The sequence below is a fragment of the Puntigrus tetrazona genome, unplaced genomic scaffold, assembly GCF_018831695.1.
Source record: "Puntigrus tetrazona isolate hp1 unplaced genomic scaffold, ASM1883169v1 S000001104, whole genome shotgun sequence".
Lineage (NCBI taxonomy): Eukaryota > Metazoa > Chordata > Actinopteri > Cypriniformes > Cyprinidae > Puntigrus > Puntigrus tetrazona.
In genome coordinates this window covers 252,379-269,188 of record NW_025048692.1, presented here as the reverse complement: position 1 = coordinate 269,188, position 16,810 = coordinate 252,379, and the positions used below count along the sequence as shown (strand labels likewise).

General features: G+C 45.2%; 1 protein-coding gene and 1 long non-coding RNA gene across 2 annotated transcripts; one reads left to right on the top strand and one right to left on the bottom strand.

Moving 5' to 3' along the window:
* The first annotated feature begins 785 nt into the window (after positions 1 to 785).
* LOC122340941 lies at positions 786 to 1,064 on the top strand. The gene is made up of 2 exons (XR_006250398.1): positions 786 to 855; positions 975 to 1,064. It is a non-coding gene; the product is annotated as an uncharacterized LOC122340941 (long non-coding RNA).
* A 900-nt stretch (positions 1,065 to 1,964) lies between these two features.
* On the bottom strand, positions 1,965 to 3,536 carry LOC122340940. Its single transcript, XM_043234188.1, has one exon. The coding sequence runs from the start codon at positions 3,516 to 3,518 to the stop codon at positions 1,965 to 1,967; it is 1,554 nt and encodes a 517-aa protein (XP_043090123.1). The 5' UTR covers positions 3,519 to 3,536.
* Positions 3,537 to 16,810: the final 13,274 nt, after the last annotated feature.

Sequence of the window (16,810 nt, the reverse complement as noted above, 5' to 3'; positions counted from 1 at the left end):
TGGACTTACATTTTAAACGCTTAAAAAATTCCTCCAGGGTTACCATGGTCGAGTGGGTACGCCTCCGAGAAGTCGCACTTAACCCGGCCAATATTGCCTGGGTGAAGCTCCTGGATGTCAGGACATGGGTTTTGAACGCTTAAAAATTTCTTCTAGGGTTACAATGGGGAAACCGTCCAAGAAGTCGCACCTATCACGGCCAATATCGCATCGATGAAGCGCCTGGATGTCTGGGGTTGGGTTTTTAAATGCTTAAAAATTTCATCCAGGGTGGCAGGGGTCGAGTGGGAAAGAATCCAAGAAGTAGCACCTATTACGGCCAAGATCGACTAGATGAAGCGCCTGGATGTCTGGACTTCGGTTTAAAACGCTTAAAAATGTATTCCAGGGTTACCATGATTGAGTGGTAAAGCGTCTGAGAAAGTCACACTTAACCTGGCCAAAATCATCTCGATTTAGCGCCTGGATGTCTGGACTTAGGTTTAAAACGCTTAAAAATTTCTTCCAGAGTTGCCATGGTCGAGTAGGAAAGCATTCTAAAAATCGCACCTTTCCCGGTCAAGATCGCCTGGATGAATTGCCTGGATGTCTGGATTTAGGTTTTGAACATTTAAAAATTTCTTCCAGGGCGGCAGGGGTCGAGTGGGAAAGAGCCCCAGAAGTCACACTTAACTATAGTTCAGCTTTCAACACCATAGTTCCCTCCACGCTCACCTCGAAGGTGGAAGACCTGGGACTCGGCCCATGCCTGTGTAGCGAATACTATATAGCGTATTGCACTCGCATAACGTTTAGAATAGGCCAATAGATCAGAAGAAGGGCACGGCTACTGGAGAGAAGAGAACAGCACAACAGGTGAGTGAACAATCGACAAAGTCAATTTTTGTGTTTAACTTCCTGTATTTGAAAATTAAAAGTTAACAATTAGTAGAAGTACAGTAAATAATAACAACTGTTCTTTTTGGATTTCACAGATGCATGGATTCAGCAGATCGAGTACACAGATAAAAAGAGAAAAATAAAAGAGGAAAATAAAATAAAATAAAACTTTTACAACAATCAAATAGTGTTCAGATTTCTTATTATATACTATGTAACACAATAAACTCAAAACAGTTCAACACAGAAACAGTTCCAAAGGCTCGCCTCGTGTTAAACGGCGTTCATCATGAATCGGGAATCAAGAATCGTCAGGGATCTCGGATTTCACAGGGCAGAACAATAAACTTTCAATAGTTTCAGCGTTAAATTCACATGAATGCATTTTATACGATATTAATTCGACACTCCAAAACTTATTAAACACTATAGCACTTGAATAACTTTTGATACTAAGTTAACTTTATTTTTACACGTGCGTTAGCTTTAGCCTATGCGCTATCAGTTTCAGCTCACATGGTCTACGTAAACCGATCATACAATCAACTATTAAATCAGTGGCACTTTTCTGATACAAATATAAAATTTTATCAAGACATTTAAATAAAACTCACCAAGGGATAAATATATATATTCAAGGAGCTCTTTTGTGGCACTTTTTAACTCTGCAGTTCTTTAAATCTCGTCTCGTCCGCTTAGCTCTCCGATGACAGCTCCTTCACATTAGAATATCACTTCAGAAATCACGATTTCTGTAATATCTGATCATTTCTTTCTAATTAAGGTCACTTACAAAGAAGGATTAGGAGATCGCTTCTTGTAGCTGCCTCTTCCCACTCTCAAGAGAATCGAGAATTTTCTCTCTGACGCGCTCTACCCAGAAAAGATAGGCGGGGCTTGACTCACTGCTGCCACTAATTCTTAAAGAGACCATCGCTATTTTTCATCAGCGATGGCGATTACTCCTTATTTAAATCCATATTAACGGCAGTTAATGCGGGTTACATTCTCCCTGCCTTGAAGATATGCAGGTCCCACTGCATCTTCCTGGCTGTGAAATAACAGCAGACGGACATCCAGTTTCCTTATCCAGAGGTTCTCTCAAGGGAGTCAGACTCTCCCAGTGATGTGACAAATGCTGTACTGAGCCCCTGCATTAAGGACTGTATGACCAAAGAAAGGGGATTGCCTAACTGAGGGTACTGTAACCTTTTTGGTGGCTCATGGCACCTCTGCGAACGCCTCGGGACACCACCTTCAATTTGATCAACCTCTGTCTGGGCACTTCGAGCATTTCTCTGATCAATGACATCATCTTGAGGCAGGATGTCAGTCCTGTCATCTTTGCTGGACATTTTAGATGCCAGTTCATCCAATTCCTTCCTCTGCTCCACTAATCCTGGGTCCTCTCCCACGGGTAAGTGATTTGATACATCTGTTCTCACAAGATCAATCATCTCCGTATCTTCTCTATCAGGCTCATCCAGAAGACTTTCCTCTTCAGCATTAGATGTGTCAGGTAAGTTCATCTTTGATGTTACTGGAGTGGGTTGCTCTGGATCTGTATTCATCTTAGTTTTTTTTACAGGACAAACTTCTATTGACACTCCACCACTTGACTGCTTCTGAGGTCTAGAATTGTAGAGTATTCTGTTTTCAACACTTGGTAAACGGACAGGTGTGTAGTAACTTGTAGAGTCTTCCTCTGAATCAGAATTCTCTGACATACATTCAGATTCCTCTGTTCTGGGGTTTGCTCGAGTTCTAGGCCTGAGGTGTTTCTGTTTTTCTGGTTTCTCAGGTGTATTTTTCCCCAAGAATCCACAGGGTAGTAATAAGTCTCTATGCAATGTGCGAAGTGGTCCATCCCTGCCCTCGGGTTGAACGGTATAGACTGGTAAGTCGACAGCTTTCTTGACCACGATGTAGACTTCTTTGTCCCACTTATCTGCCAACTTATGCTTTCCTCTTAACTTGACGTTCCTTACCAGGACCCGATCTCCGACTTCAAGGAATGAGGCGACCACTCGCTCATCGAACCTTTTCTTATTGCGTCCTGCTACTTTTGAGGCATTCTCACTTGCTACCCGGTAACTTTCTTCCAGACACTCCTTCAAATTCCTCACATAACTTGAATGAGAAGGGATGGACTCATCAGCAGGTAAATTGAAGGCCAGATCAATTGGTAGCCGGGGCTGCCTCCCAAACATCAGTTCATAAGGTGAAAATCCTGTTGAGTCATTACGAGTGCAATTATATGCGTGGACTAATGGCTTCACAAAATCCTTCCAGCGGGTTTTTCCCTTATCATCCAGGGTCCCTAACATTTGGAGCAGCGTCCTGTTAAACCGCTCTACGGGATTTCCCCGCGGGTGGTAAGGTGTTGTTCTTACTTTATGGATTCCTGCCATCCTACACAATTCTTTGATGAGCTTCGACTCAAAGTCAGGCCCCTGATCACTGAGGAGCTTCTCAGGAAATCCATAATGGACGAAAAAGTTGTCCCACAGTGATTTGGCCACAGTCTGAGCCTTCTGGTTTCTAGTGGGTATGGCCACAGCGTACCTGGTGAAGTGGTCAGTGATCACTAGAATATCTTTAATATTGCTCCGATCAGGCTCCAGCGACAGGTAGTCCATGCAAACTAGCTCGAGGGGCCTACTAGTCACTATATTCACCAGTGGTGCAGTTCGCTCAGGAGGGGTCTTTTCGTCTAACGCAGCGTTCACAGGTCTTTATCTTCTGCTCCACAGTCAATGCCATCTTTGGCCAGTAAAACCGGGACCTAGCCAGGTCCAGGGTCCTCTCAATTCGAGATGTCCCATGTCATTGTGCAGACTTTCTAATGCAGTTCCTCTGAGTTCCGCCCGGTAATGCTAGTTGATATAGCACACCTCCTCGATCTTGTCTCCTTCTAAATAACACTCCATTCTTGAACTCCAGTCTGTTCCACTCCCTTAGCCATAGGGCTACTTCAACAGGCTCCACTTTTCCTTCAGGTTTCCTCCCAGATTCCAAGTACTTAATGACTTCTTTTAGTTCTGGATCAGCTGTCTGACATTCTCTCAACTCTTCTTCAGACATCTGGGGAAGAACTGGAAGACCGTGGGCTTCCTCCTGCTGGAACTCTTGAGGTATTGCACTAACACTGAGAGACAAAGACTCAAGCACAGTAGGTTGGAAGTAAGGCGAGTCAGAATCATCAGGTAAATTCTGATATACTTGGTGTCTTTCACAAAGAGCTTTCACCGCTGCTGGCAGAATCGTTGGCTGTTCTGATTCTGCTAAATGGTGAAGAGTGAATTGCTTGATTCGTTCGCGTTCTTTTTGAGAGACAAAATCATCCACAGGCCTATCATGAGGACGTCTTGAGAGACCATCCGCGTCTATGTTTCGCTTCCTGCACGATATTGAATTTTGAAATTAAATGTCGACAAGCTGGACAGCCACCTATAGCTTGTCGCGTCGAGCCGCGAGATGTTAAAATATAGGTGAGCGGGTTGCTGTCCGTTATTACAGTGAACTCTCCTCCATAAAGATAGTCACTAAACTTGGCTGTAACCGCCCACTTAAGTGCAAGGAACTCTAATTTGTGCGCGGGGTACTTCGTTTCGCTTTTGGTCAGTCCCCTGCTCGCAAAGGCAACTACTCTCATTCGGCCCTCCTGCTCTTGATAAAGAGCAGCCCCAAGTCCAGTGGTGCTTGTGCGTCTGTGGTTAACACATAGGGAAGACTAGGATCGGCAAACCCTAGAACTGGGGCTGAAGTCAGCTTCTCTATGATTGTGTCGAACGCTCGCTGGCATTCCTGAGTCCATCGGCCCCCAAACTGCTCTTTAGGATCCCGATACTGTGTGTTTTTCTTTGGATCTCTTCTCTGGTTTTTCTGCAGAGGGGATATCCGATGGTAAGATCGTTAAGAGGTCTTGTGATCTTAGAGAAATCTTGGACAAACCTCCTGTAATATCCCGCAAATCCAAGGAAAGATTTGAGCTCTTTGAGGTTTCTAGGCCTTGGCCAGGTCTTGAGGGCTTCAATCTTGGCTCCGTTTTCGACTCCGTTCTGAGAAACTATATGGCCAAGATATTGGACTGACGTCTGGAAGAGCTTGCATTTTGCGGGGAAAGCTTCAGTCCATACTCTCTCAGACGCTTCAAAACTTGCAGGAGTCGTGCCGTGCTCCTCTAAGGTTTTAGAGAAGACTATGAGGTCATCAATAAAAACCAACACCTCTCTTCTGTTAAGATCACCCATGCACCGCTCCATTAATCTTTGAAATGAACTTGGCGCATTTGTGACCCCTTGTGGCATCCGGTTGAATTCGTAGAATCCTAAAGGACAGACGAATGCAGTTTTCTGTTTATCAGCCTCTTCCATCTCAATCTGATAAAAACCTGACTTCAAGTCGAGGACTGAAAACCATTTGGAACCAGAGAGAACCGAGAAAGCCTCTTCCAAATTTGGCAGAGCATAAGCATCTTTTATGGTCTGTAAATTCAATTTTCTGAAATCAATGCAAAGACGTACATCATTGTTCTTCTTCTTCACCACTACTATCGGAGGCAAAGGGGATTCAGATTCTCTTATAATACCTGCATCAAGGAGTTCTTTGAGATGCCTTCTTACTGCATCGACATCCTGGGGATGGATAGGCCTAGGCCTCTGCTTAAAAGGTGTGTTATCACTGAGGTTGATGTGGTGTTTCACTTTTTTCGTGTGACCATAATCCAGATCATGCAGTGCGAATACATCTGGCATGGAGTTTACAAGATTAGTTATCCTTTCCTTCCATCCACTTGACAAAGGAGAGTCACCAAAATCGAGGACAATCTTAGATTGTGCAGGGCTATCTTTACACACAGAAACATGTGCAGGGTTTATTCTCTCCATTACATCTTGGACAGAGTGCACTTCAGCCAACACTGCTCTAGGAGGTATTGTTAGATCAGCTCGGCTCTCGTTCTTCAACACCACCGGTATCTGGATGTTGCGCTTTTGAGGTAAGGAATGTAAACCACTAGCCACTAGCAGTCCACCCGGTAAAAGAAGATGATGCTGATGGCTCTACAGTCACACAGGTCTCTGACAGTGGCCCTCTGATATTGACACATCCATTTAAAACCACTGTGCTTCCAGCCATTACTACTTCAGGCAGGCTTCCCTTCAATCTTATTTGGCCCACAACACTCATACTAGCTTGTTGCCGTCTTGCTTCTAGAACTCTTATCACAGCTTGATATCCATGAGAGCATGACTTGGCTTTGAGCGTAGCTTCTTGCGTGCAATTGATATACAAGACATCCAGGGTATTGGTGCCAATGAGAATTTGGGGCACATGTGTTAAGTCTGGCACTACTAGGGCCAATGTTGGAACTTCAGTTTCTGTTCCTAGAAACTCCTGAGGGAATTTCAGAACTAATTCAACATATCCCAAGTAGGGAACAGCCTGGCCATTTGCCCCTTCAACTTCCAACAGGTGATTCAAAGGCTCCATAGGGTGGTGCGACAGATTACTCTTGTAAAAGGACAGGGGAACCGTTGTCACTTGAGATCCTGTGTCTAACAGACAGTTTACTTCCTTCCCTTCAACTTCAACTTGAATTCAAATTCAAATTCAAATTCAAATTTTATTTGTCACATACACATACATACATGGTACGACATGCAGTGAAATGTTTTTTTTTTTTTTTTTTTTTTTTTTATAACCGTCCAGCATCAAAATAGAAACAGAAAACAGAATTTAAATATATATAAATATAAAATATATGTATAAAAATGTATAAAAAGTGTGCAAAGTTTAAAAATAAAAATAAAGTGTAAATAAGTGTAGAATATAAAAATATAAAGTGTAAATGTAAAAGTGTCTGTGCGAATGTCCAGTGCAAAGTGGCTAGTGCAATTGTCCAAAAAGTAAGTGGTGAGTATCTGGGGAAAGAGGGGTAAACATGGGAATCCCGGTGATTAGGTGCTGGGTGTTCTCTGGTTCAGACTCCGAATGGCCTGCAAGGGAAGAAGCTCCTCCTCATTCTCTCTGTGTTTGCCTTCAGGGAAGCAGCGCTTTCCTGAACGCAGCAGAGAAAAGAGTCCATTGTTGGGATGGCTGAGGTCTTCCACGATCTTCCTGGCTCTGGTACAGCACCGCTTGTTGTAGATGTGCTGCAGCACAGGGAGCTCAGTGCGGATGGTGCGCTCAGCTGACCGCACCACCTTCTGAAGGGCTCGCCTGTCCTGCATGGTGCTGTTTCCAAACCAGGAGGTGATGTTTCCCGTCAGGACACTCTCGATGGTGCAGGTGTAAAAGTTCCTGAGCACCTGAGATGGGAGTCTGAAGTCCCTTAAGCGCCTCAGATGGTATAGACGCTGCCGGGCCTTCTTCACCAGGGTGTTGATGTGACAGGACCAAGACAGGTCCTGCATGATGTGAACACCCAGGTACCGAAACTGTCCACTCTCTCCACTGGGGTCCCGTCGATCTTGATGGGATGGTAAGAGCGCACCTGCTTCCGTGCTGAAGTCCACTATTAACTCCTTTGTTTTGCTGACGTTCAGGAGCAGATTGTTCTCCTGACACCATCTCTCCAGGTTGTTGATCTCCTGAAGGTAGGCCATCTCATCGTTGTTGGAGATCAGGCCCACCACGACAGTGTCGTCAGCAAATTTAATGATGGTGGTGGAGTTTGTAGTGGCCACACAGTCATGTGTGTACAGCGAGTACAGCAGGGGCTCAGAACACAACCCTGAGGGGCTCCAGTGCTGAGAGTGAGGGAGGATGAGGTGTGTTTTCCCATCCGCACGGCTTGTGGTCTGTCAGTTAGGAAGTTGGTGATCCAGTGACGCAGGGATGGGCTGAGTCCCAGGACCTCCAACTTTGAGGTGAGCGTGGAGGAACTATGGTGTTGAAGCGCTGAACTATAGTCCACGAACAGCATTTTCACATAGTTCCCTTTCCTAAAATCCAGGTGGCTTGTGGTTGTGTGGAGGAGGTGTGTGATGGCATCCTCCGTGGGCCGGTTTTGGCGGTAGGCAAACTGAAGTGGGTCCAGTGTGTCCGGTAGTGATGCGGTGATGAAGTCTCTGACGAGTCTCTCGAAGCACTTCATCACTACAGACGTCAGAGCTACAGGCGGTAATCATTTAGGCAAGATGGTTGAGGTTTCTTCGGCACAGGAACAATGATGGACTCTTTGAAACATGAGGGGACTATAGACTGCTTCAGGGAGAGATTAAATATCTCAGTGAACACCGGTGCTAGCTGGTCAGCACATGCTCTCAGAACCCGACCTGTGTTGCCGTCAGGTCCTGCTGCCTTCCTGGTGTTCACTTTCCTGAATGCCCTCCTTACGTCGTGCTTCGAAATGGTGAACGCGGTTTCCTCTCCGGCTCTCTCGGCGTGCGTGCTGTTCATCATGCGCCAGCGGCGCTAAGCGTGATTAGCGTGATTAGCTGCAGCCTCGAAACGAGCATAAAAGGTGTTTAGCTCGTCTGCCAGAGAAGCATCCGCTCTCCACTCTGGAGGTTGGCGTTTTATAGTCCGTGATGTTTCTCAGTCCCTGCCAAAGGCTCCTAGAGTCACTGTGTTGAAACTGTGACTCAAGTTTCCTCCCGTAGCGCCTCTTTGCCTCCTTTTACGCTTATGCGCGCGCGACTGACGCAGCCTTGTATTCAGACATATCCCGGTGACTATCCCGTGTTATAGGCTGCGGAGCGGGATCTCAGAGAGTCGCGGATAGTTTTGTCTACCCACGGCTTCTGGTTGGGAAACGTCCTGATGGCGGTTTTCTCTACCGTGTCATCCGCTAGTTTCCGATGAATCCCACCACGCTTCCGTAAACTCGTTGACGTCCTCGGAGCTACACCTGAACATGGCCCAGTCTGCGTCATCCAAAGCGTCCTGCAGGGCGGCCACCGAATGGTCAGTCCAGCGTGACACCTCCCTCTGTACCGGGGCTTCCTGTTTCAGCCTCTGTTTGTAAACAGGTACGAGGAAAATGGCGGCATGGTCCGATTTACCAAGCGGTGGGCATGATTTTGCCTTGTAGCTGTCTCTGAAGGGTGTGTAACAGTGATCCAGTGTCCTTTCGCCCCTGGTGGGCAGGTGATGTGCTGGTGAAAGTTCGGCAGTGCGCGTTTGAGGTTTGCACTGTTAAAATCCCCCAGCACAATGAGTGCGGCGTCCCGGTGCTGTGACTGGTGTGTTGTGAGGTGGTCGTGTAAATCCCATATTGCAGCGTCCCGTGTCCGCTTGAGGTGGAATATAAGCGGCGCTGACTATGACCGAGCTGAATTCCCGTGGAAGGTAGAAAGGCGACATTTGATGGTCAGAAGTTCCAGGTTTGGTGTGCAGGAGCGCGTGAAGAGGAACAACGCTCGCGCTGTCGCACCAGCGGTTGTTCACCATCAGACACACTCCACCTCCCGTGTCTTCCCGACTCCATTGTTCTGTCCATGCGTAAAGCGGAGAAAAACTCGGCCGGTTGTATGGCGTGGTCCGGTACCGCTGGGTTCAGCCATGTCTCGGTGAAGCAGAGGAGGTTGCAGTCCCGAAATCTCTCTGGAACTTGATCCTTGCCCTGAGGTCATCGAGCTTGTTATCCAGAGACTGGGCGTTGGCTAACAGGACACTAGGTAGGGGGAGCGTGTGTGAGCGTGCCTCAACCTGTTCCTGGCGCCGGCTCGTTTCCCTCGTGGACGCCGGTGTGGGTCGCGTCCTTTGTCTTCGTCAGGATCTCGCTCGGCCAACATGGGTCCGGGTTTAAAAACGGCGAAAGTTGGGTGCATTGTACACCAATAGATATAAGAGTGGCTCGATCATATTTAGTGATAGCCATCTTATATAAAGAAAACCGCGCAGACTATCCAAAAAACTAATAATTAACAGAAAAACAAAAAGTTTTGCGGAGGCGGTCGTGGCGGCAGCCGAACTCAACGGCGCCATCTTGAATCCTTGAGCATCTTGAAACTTGAAACAATCCATCTTGAAACTTGAGCAGTGCATCTCATTCCTATTAATCCATCTGGTACCCGTCTGGTACATTTCACAGGATTCCTGACACCGACATGCTTATTAAGTACTTGTTGCTGCTTAGGGCTTTGTTTCTTCCTCTCAGTCCCTATCCGCCCTGCGACAGAGACTGATTTTAATTTAAAGGCACCGTTGCAACTCCATTTTGAAGATCCCACTCAGCTTGTCTCTCTCTCAACTTCCGCCTCTTCTCCTCAACTTTGGGTGGATTTGGTGCGTTCTCGCAGTTTATAGCAAGGTGACCATCATCTCCACAGCGAAAGCAATACCACGGCCGGGGACGGTTGGGTGCACTCTCTGTACACTTCAGTCTTTCTCTATCTTTCCTGCTGACTTCATTGGCATTGAATCTTCCCAGATGAGGGGTCTTTCAGGTTGGTTCCTGTATGCATTGGAAGCAACTTGAAATTTAAGCTCTGCTACCTGGGTCTTCAGCTCCTTTAGCTCATTTGCCTCAGCACATCTCTCTTCTTCTTTCTTAGCGGCTGCTTTGATAGCTGCGATTTGGCTTTGAAGACCAGCTATTTCCTTCCTTAAAATGCCCACTTCCAAAACATCTTCACTGCACTGGGCCTTGCCCTTCTGCTTGGACGCTTTCTGCTTTGCATTATTAGGAGTTGGGGTCTCTGTAACATCTGTTTCCATTGTTTCACAAGGATAAACAGACTGCTGGTGTGTCATTGTCCGTAATTTAATGGGAGCTGATGGGTGTTTACTCATGCCCAAATGCTTCCTCATCCTCTCTTCTTTGGATGTTTGTCTATCCTCAGCTGTGCAGATCAATATTGTCAGTTCTGCAAAAGGAGGTGGGTCTGCTTTCTTTTTCGCTATCAGGGCGTCGTCCCAACAGCCTCGGCAAACAGCGGTTTCGTTCACCCTCAGCAACACCTCCACGCCTGATGGTTGTGCTCAGGAACACATGCAATCTATGGAGGTAGGCAGATGATTTTTCACCAGGATTTTGCAAGGTGCTTATAAACTTGGCTAATAATTCATCGCCGTTATCCACGGAACCGTAGACTGACTCTAGCAGTACAAGACATTCCGATGATGGTGCATTCGGGTTTACATGTTTAATAATGTCTGAAGCAGGAGGTAGTAAGCTGTCCAAAATTTTCCGTGTCTTGTATGATTCAGGAAGGGATTGATCATTCAACAGATGGTCAACATTTGCCCTCCAAGTGTCAAAATCAGGCTCGTTGCTTGGACGGGGGCTCCTTCCAGAAAAAGGTTTTAAGCGAAATGAAGAATTGTGTGAAGACAGAGAGTCATTTGATCTGACTATGTGCTCCATCACCATCCTCTGGATTTCTGGAGGGTGCAATGCAGTCATAGGCAATTTTAGCGATACCGTCTCAGTAGTACTGTCGTCAAAGTCCGTTAAGCGATGCGGTGATGTCGCACTCACTGCTTCCTTGACTGGGTTTTTGGGCTCTTTATCCTTCGAAGGGTGAGTCAGTATTTCTGCAGCAACTTCTGTTCTCTGTAGAGTTGGGGATTTTTGCCCTGAATGTTCAGGAGTGGATGCGGCATGCATCAGCACATTTGATTTACAAGGGTGTTGCTCCACCTCAGTGTCCATTCTGGCTGTTGAGTGAACTGTAATTTTAATTTCACTCATCTTGTTCAACTCACGTTGGAGAACTTCTTGAAGGGATTCTCCACTGGCACTTGCTATTGCCTGCAATTTCTCTAAGTATCCTGTTGTGGCGCTACTGGCAGAAGTATATACACTACTTAAGGTGCGTACATGGAACACTGTATCTGCATTAGTGGGACTTTCAATACTTAAGGGCAATTTGGGTTCAAGGTTGCACATGGCAGAATTGTGCGTGAACTCTACTACTGCATTACGATGGAACTCTGAATGTGGGTCATCGATTGATAATATTTGTCGAATAGAGCCAAACTTCTGCAAATATGCTTCTATGGCTTCATCTAGTTCAGTTTGTGTTATGCCACTTACGATCACTGCATTTTCAACTTTAACGTTTTCTCGTTCTACGACCTCCATTTCTGCTTAATTCACTGTACGATTATTTCAGTGATTATTCACCTCACTATCTACTGCCTCTTCTCTCCTGGCTGGCTCGCCAAAATCGGTGTAGCGAATACTATATAGCGTATTGCACTCGTGCATAACGTTTAGAATAGGCCAATAGATCAGAAGAAGAGGCACGGCTACTGGAGAGAAGAGAACAGCACAACAGGTGAGTGAACAATCGACAAAGTCAATTTTTGTGTTTAACTTCCTGTATTTGAAAATTAAAAGTTAACAATTAGTAGAAGTACAGTAAATAATAACAACTGTTCTTTTTGGATTTCACAGATGCATGGATTCAGCAGATCAGTACACAGAGAAAAAGAAAAATAAAAGAGGAAAATAAAATAAAATAAAACTTTTACAACAATCAAATAGTGTTCATATTTCTTATTATATACTATGTAACACAATAAACTCAAAACAGTTCAACACAGAAACAGTTCCAAAGGCTCGCCTCGTGTTAAACGGCGTTCATCATGAATCGGGAATCAAGAATCGTCAGGGATCTCGGATTTCACAGGGGCAGAACAATAAACTTTCAATAGTTTCAGCGTTAAATTCACATGAATGCATTTTATACGATATTAATTCGACACTCCAAAACTTATTAAACACTATAGCACTTGAATAACTTTTGATACTAAGTTAACTTTATTTTTTACACGTGCGTTAGCTTTAGCCTATGCGCTATCAGTTTCAGCTCACATGGTCTACGTAAACCGATCATACAATCAACTATTAAATCAGTGGCACTTTTCTGATACAAATATAAAATTTTATCAAGACATTTAAATAAAACTCACCAAAGGATAAATATATATATTCAAGGAGCTCTTTTGTGGCACTTTTTAACTCTGCAGTTCTTTAAATCTCGTCTCGTCCGCTTAGCTCTCCGATGACAGCTCCTTCACATTAGAATATCACTTCAGAAATCACGATTTCTGTAATATCTGATCATTTCTTTCTAATTAAGGTCACTTACAAAGAAGGATTAGGAGATCGCTTCTTGTAGCTGCCTCTTCCCACTCTCAAGAGAATCGAGAATTTTCTCTCTGACGCGCTCTACCCAGAAAAGATAGGCGGGGCTTGACTCACTGCTGCCACTAATTCTTAAAGAGACCATCGCTATTTTTCATCAGCGATGGCGATTACTCCTTATTTAAATCCATATTAACGGCAGTTAATGCGGGTTACACCTGCGTCACTGGATCACCAACTTTCTGACCGACAGACCACAAGCCGTACGGATTGGAAAACACACCTCATCCTCCCTCACTCTCAGCACTGGAGGGAGCCCCTCAGGGTTGTGTTCTGAGCCCCCTGCTGTACTCGTTGTACACACATGACTGTGTGGCCACTACAAACTCCACCACCATCATTAAATTTGCTGACGACACTGTCGTGGTGGGCCTGATCTCCAACAACAATGAGATGGCCTACCTTCAGGAGATCAACAATCTGCAGAGATGGTGTCAGGAGAACAATCTGCTCCTGAACGTCAGCAAAACAAAGGAGTTAATAGTGGACTTCAGCACGAAGCAGGTGCGCTCTTACCATCCCATCATGATCGACGGGACCCCAGTGGAGAGAGTGGACAGATTTCGGTACCTGGGTGTTCACATCACGCAGGACCTGTCTTGGTCCTGTCACATCAACACCCTGGTGAAGAAGGCCCGGCAGCGTCTATACCATCTGAGGCGCTTAAGGGACTTCAGACTCCCATCTCAGGTGCTCAGGAACTTTTACACCTGCACCATGGAGAGTGTCCTGACGGGAAACATCACCTCCTGGTTCAGGAACAGCACCATGCAGGACAGGCGAGCCCTTCAGAGGGTGAGTGCGGTCAGCTGAGCTCACCATCCGCACTGAGCTCCCTGTGCTGCAGGACATCTACAACAAGCGGTGCTGTACCAGGGCCAGGAAGATCGTGGAAGACCTCAGCCATCCCAACAATGGACTCTTTTCTCTGCTGCGTTCAGGAAAGCGCTTTCGTTCCCTGAAGGCAAACACAGAGAGAATGAGGAGGAGCTTCTTCCATGAGACCATTCGAGTCTGAACCAGAGAACACCCAGTACCTAATCACCGGGATTCCCATGTTCACCCTCTCTTTCCCCAGATACTCGCCACTTACATTTGGACAATTGCACTAGTCACTTTGCATTTGACATTCGCACAGCCACTTTACACTTTATATCTTATATTTTATATTTTATATTTTATTTTATTTTTATACTTACTTTGCACACTTTTTATACATATTTTTATATTTTATATTTATATATAAATTTAAATTTTGTTTTCTATTTTGATGCTGGACGGTTGTAAAGAACATTTCACTGCATGTCGTACCATGTATGTATGTGTATGTGACAAAAAAATTTGAATTTGAAATTGAATTTGAATTTGAATTTTAACCGGACAATATCTGGAATTAGGTTTTGAATGCTTAAAATTTTCTTCCAGGGCAGCAGCGGTCGAGTGGGAAAGAGGACAAGAAGTCGAACTTAACCGCCAATATCGTCTGGATGAAGCACATGGATGTCTGTACTTAGGTTTTGAGCGGCTTAAAAATTTCTTCCAGGGTTACCATGGTTGAGTGGATTAGCGTCCGAGAAGTCGCACTTAAACCGGACAATATTGCCTGGAAGAAGCGCCTGGATGTCTGGACTTAGGTTTTGAGCGCTTAAAAATTTCTTCCTGGCTACCATGGTCGAGTGAGAAAGCTTACGAGAAGTCACACTTAACCCGGAAAACATCATGCCCATAAAAGTGTTGTAGTAATGGGGTGGCTTTGTGGGCCCCGGCCTTTACTGAATAAAATCATGCCCAGTAATGTTTTGCTGTTATGGGGTTAGTCTGTGAGCATGGATGTCTGGATTTAGGTTTTGAATGTCTCAATATTTCTTTTAGGGTTACCATGGTCGAGTGGGAAAACCTATGAGAAGTCACACTTAACCCGGCCAAGATCATGCCCATGAAATTGTTATAGTAATGGGGTAAGTCTGTGGGTCCAGACCTTAAAGAGAGCTGTAATACAGGGCCTTTACTGAATAAAATCTTGCCCAGTAATGTGTTACTGTTATGGGGTTAGTCTGTGAGCCTGGATGTCTGGAATTAGGTTTTAAACGCTTAAAAGTTTCTTCCAGGGTTACCATGGTTGAGTAAGAAAGCCTACGAGAAGTCACACTTAACCCGGCCAAGATCATGCCCATAAAAGTGTTATAGTAATGGCTTGAGTTTCTGGTCCCAGGTCTTTACTGAATAAAGTCATACGCAGTGATGTGTAGCTGTTATGGGGTTAATCTGTGAGCCTGGATGTCTGGACGTAGGTTTTGAACGCTCAAATATTTGTTCCAGGGTTACCATGGTCGAGTGCGAAAGCCTACGAGAAGTCACACTTAAGTCGACCAAGATCATGCCCATAATAGTGTTGTAATAATGGGGTGAGTTTGTGGGCCCAGGCCTTTACTAAATAAAATCATGCCCAGTAGTGTGTTACTGTTATGGGATTAGTCTGTGATCCTGGATGTCTGGATTTAGGTTTTGAATGCTTCAATATTTCTTCCAGGGTTACCATGGTCGAGTGGGACAGCCTACGAGAAGTCACACTTAACCCGGCCAAGATCATGCCCCTAATAGTGTTATAGTAATGGGTTGAATCTGTGGGCCCAGGCATTTACTGATTAAAAACATGCCCAGTAATGTATTGCTGTTATGGGTTAGTCTGTGAGCCTGGATGTCTGGATTTAGGTTTTGAATGCTTCAATATTTCTTCCAGGGTTACTATGGTCGAGTGGGAAAACCTACGAGGTCACACTTAACCCGGCCAAGCTCATGCCCATAATAGTGTTATAGTAATGGGTTGAATCTGTGGGCCCAGGCCTTTACTGAAAAAAACCATGCCCAGTAATGTGTTACTGTTAGGGGTTAGTCTGTGAGCCTGGATGTCTGGATTTAGGTTTTGAACGTTTACAAATTTCTTCCAGGGTAACCATGATCGAGTGGGACAGCCTACGAGAAGTCACACTTAACCCGGCCAAGATCATACCCATATTAGTGTTGTAGTAATGGGCTGAGTCTGTGGGCCCAGGCCTTTACTAAATAAAATCATGCCCAGTAGTGTGTTACTGTTATGGGATTAGTCTGTGAGCCTGGATGTCTGGATGTAGGTTTTGAAATGTTAAAAATTTCTTCCAGGGTTACCATGGTCGAGTGGGAAAGCATACGAGAAGTCACACTTAACCCGGCCAAGATCATACCCATATTAGTGTTGTAGTAATGGAGTGAGTTTGCGGGCCCAAGCCTTAAAGAAAATGGTAATACAGGGCCTTTACTGAATAAAATCATGCCCAGTAATGTCTTGCTGTTATGGGGTTAGTCTTGAGCCTGGATATCTGATTTAGTTTTGAAATGTTAAAAATTTCTTCCAGGGTTACCATGGTCGAGTGGGAAAGCATACGAGAAGTCACACTTAACCCGGCCAAGATCATACCCATATTAGTGTTGTAGTAATGGGCTGAGTCTGTGGGCCCAGGCCTTTACTGAATAAAATCATGCCCAGTAATGTCTTGCTGTTATGGGGTTAGTCTTGAGGCTGGATATCTGGACTTAGTTTTTGAAATGTTAAAAATTTCTTCCAGGGTTACCATGGTCGAGTGGGAAAGCCTACGAGAAGTCACACTTAAGTCGACCAAGATCATGCCCATAATAGTGTTGTAATAATGGGGTGAGTTTGTGGGCCCAGGCCTTTACTAAATAAAATCATGCCCAGTAGTGTGTTACTGTTATGGGATTAGTCTGTGAGCCTGGATGTCTGGATGTAGGTTTTCAACGCTCAAACATTTGTTCCAGGGTTACCATGGTTGA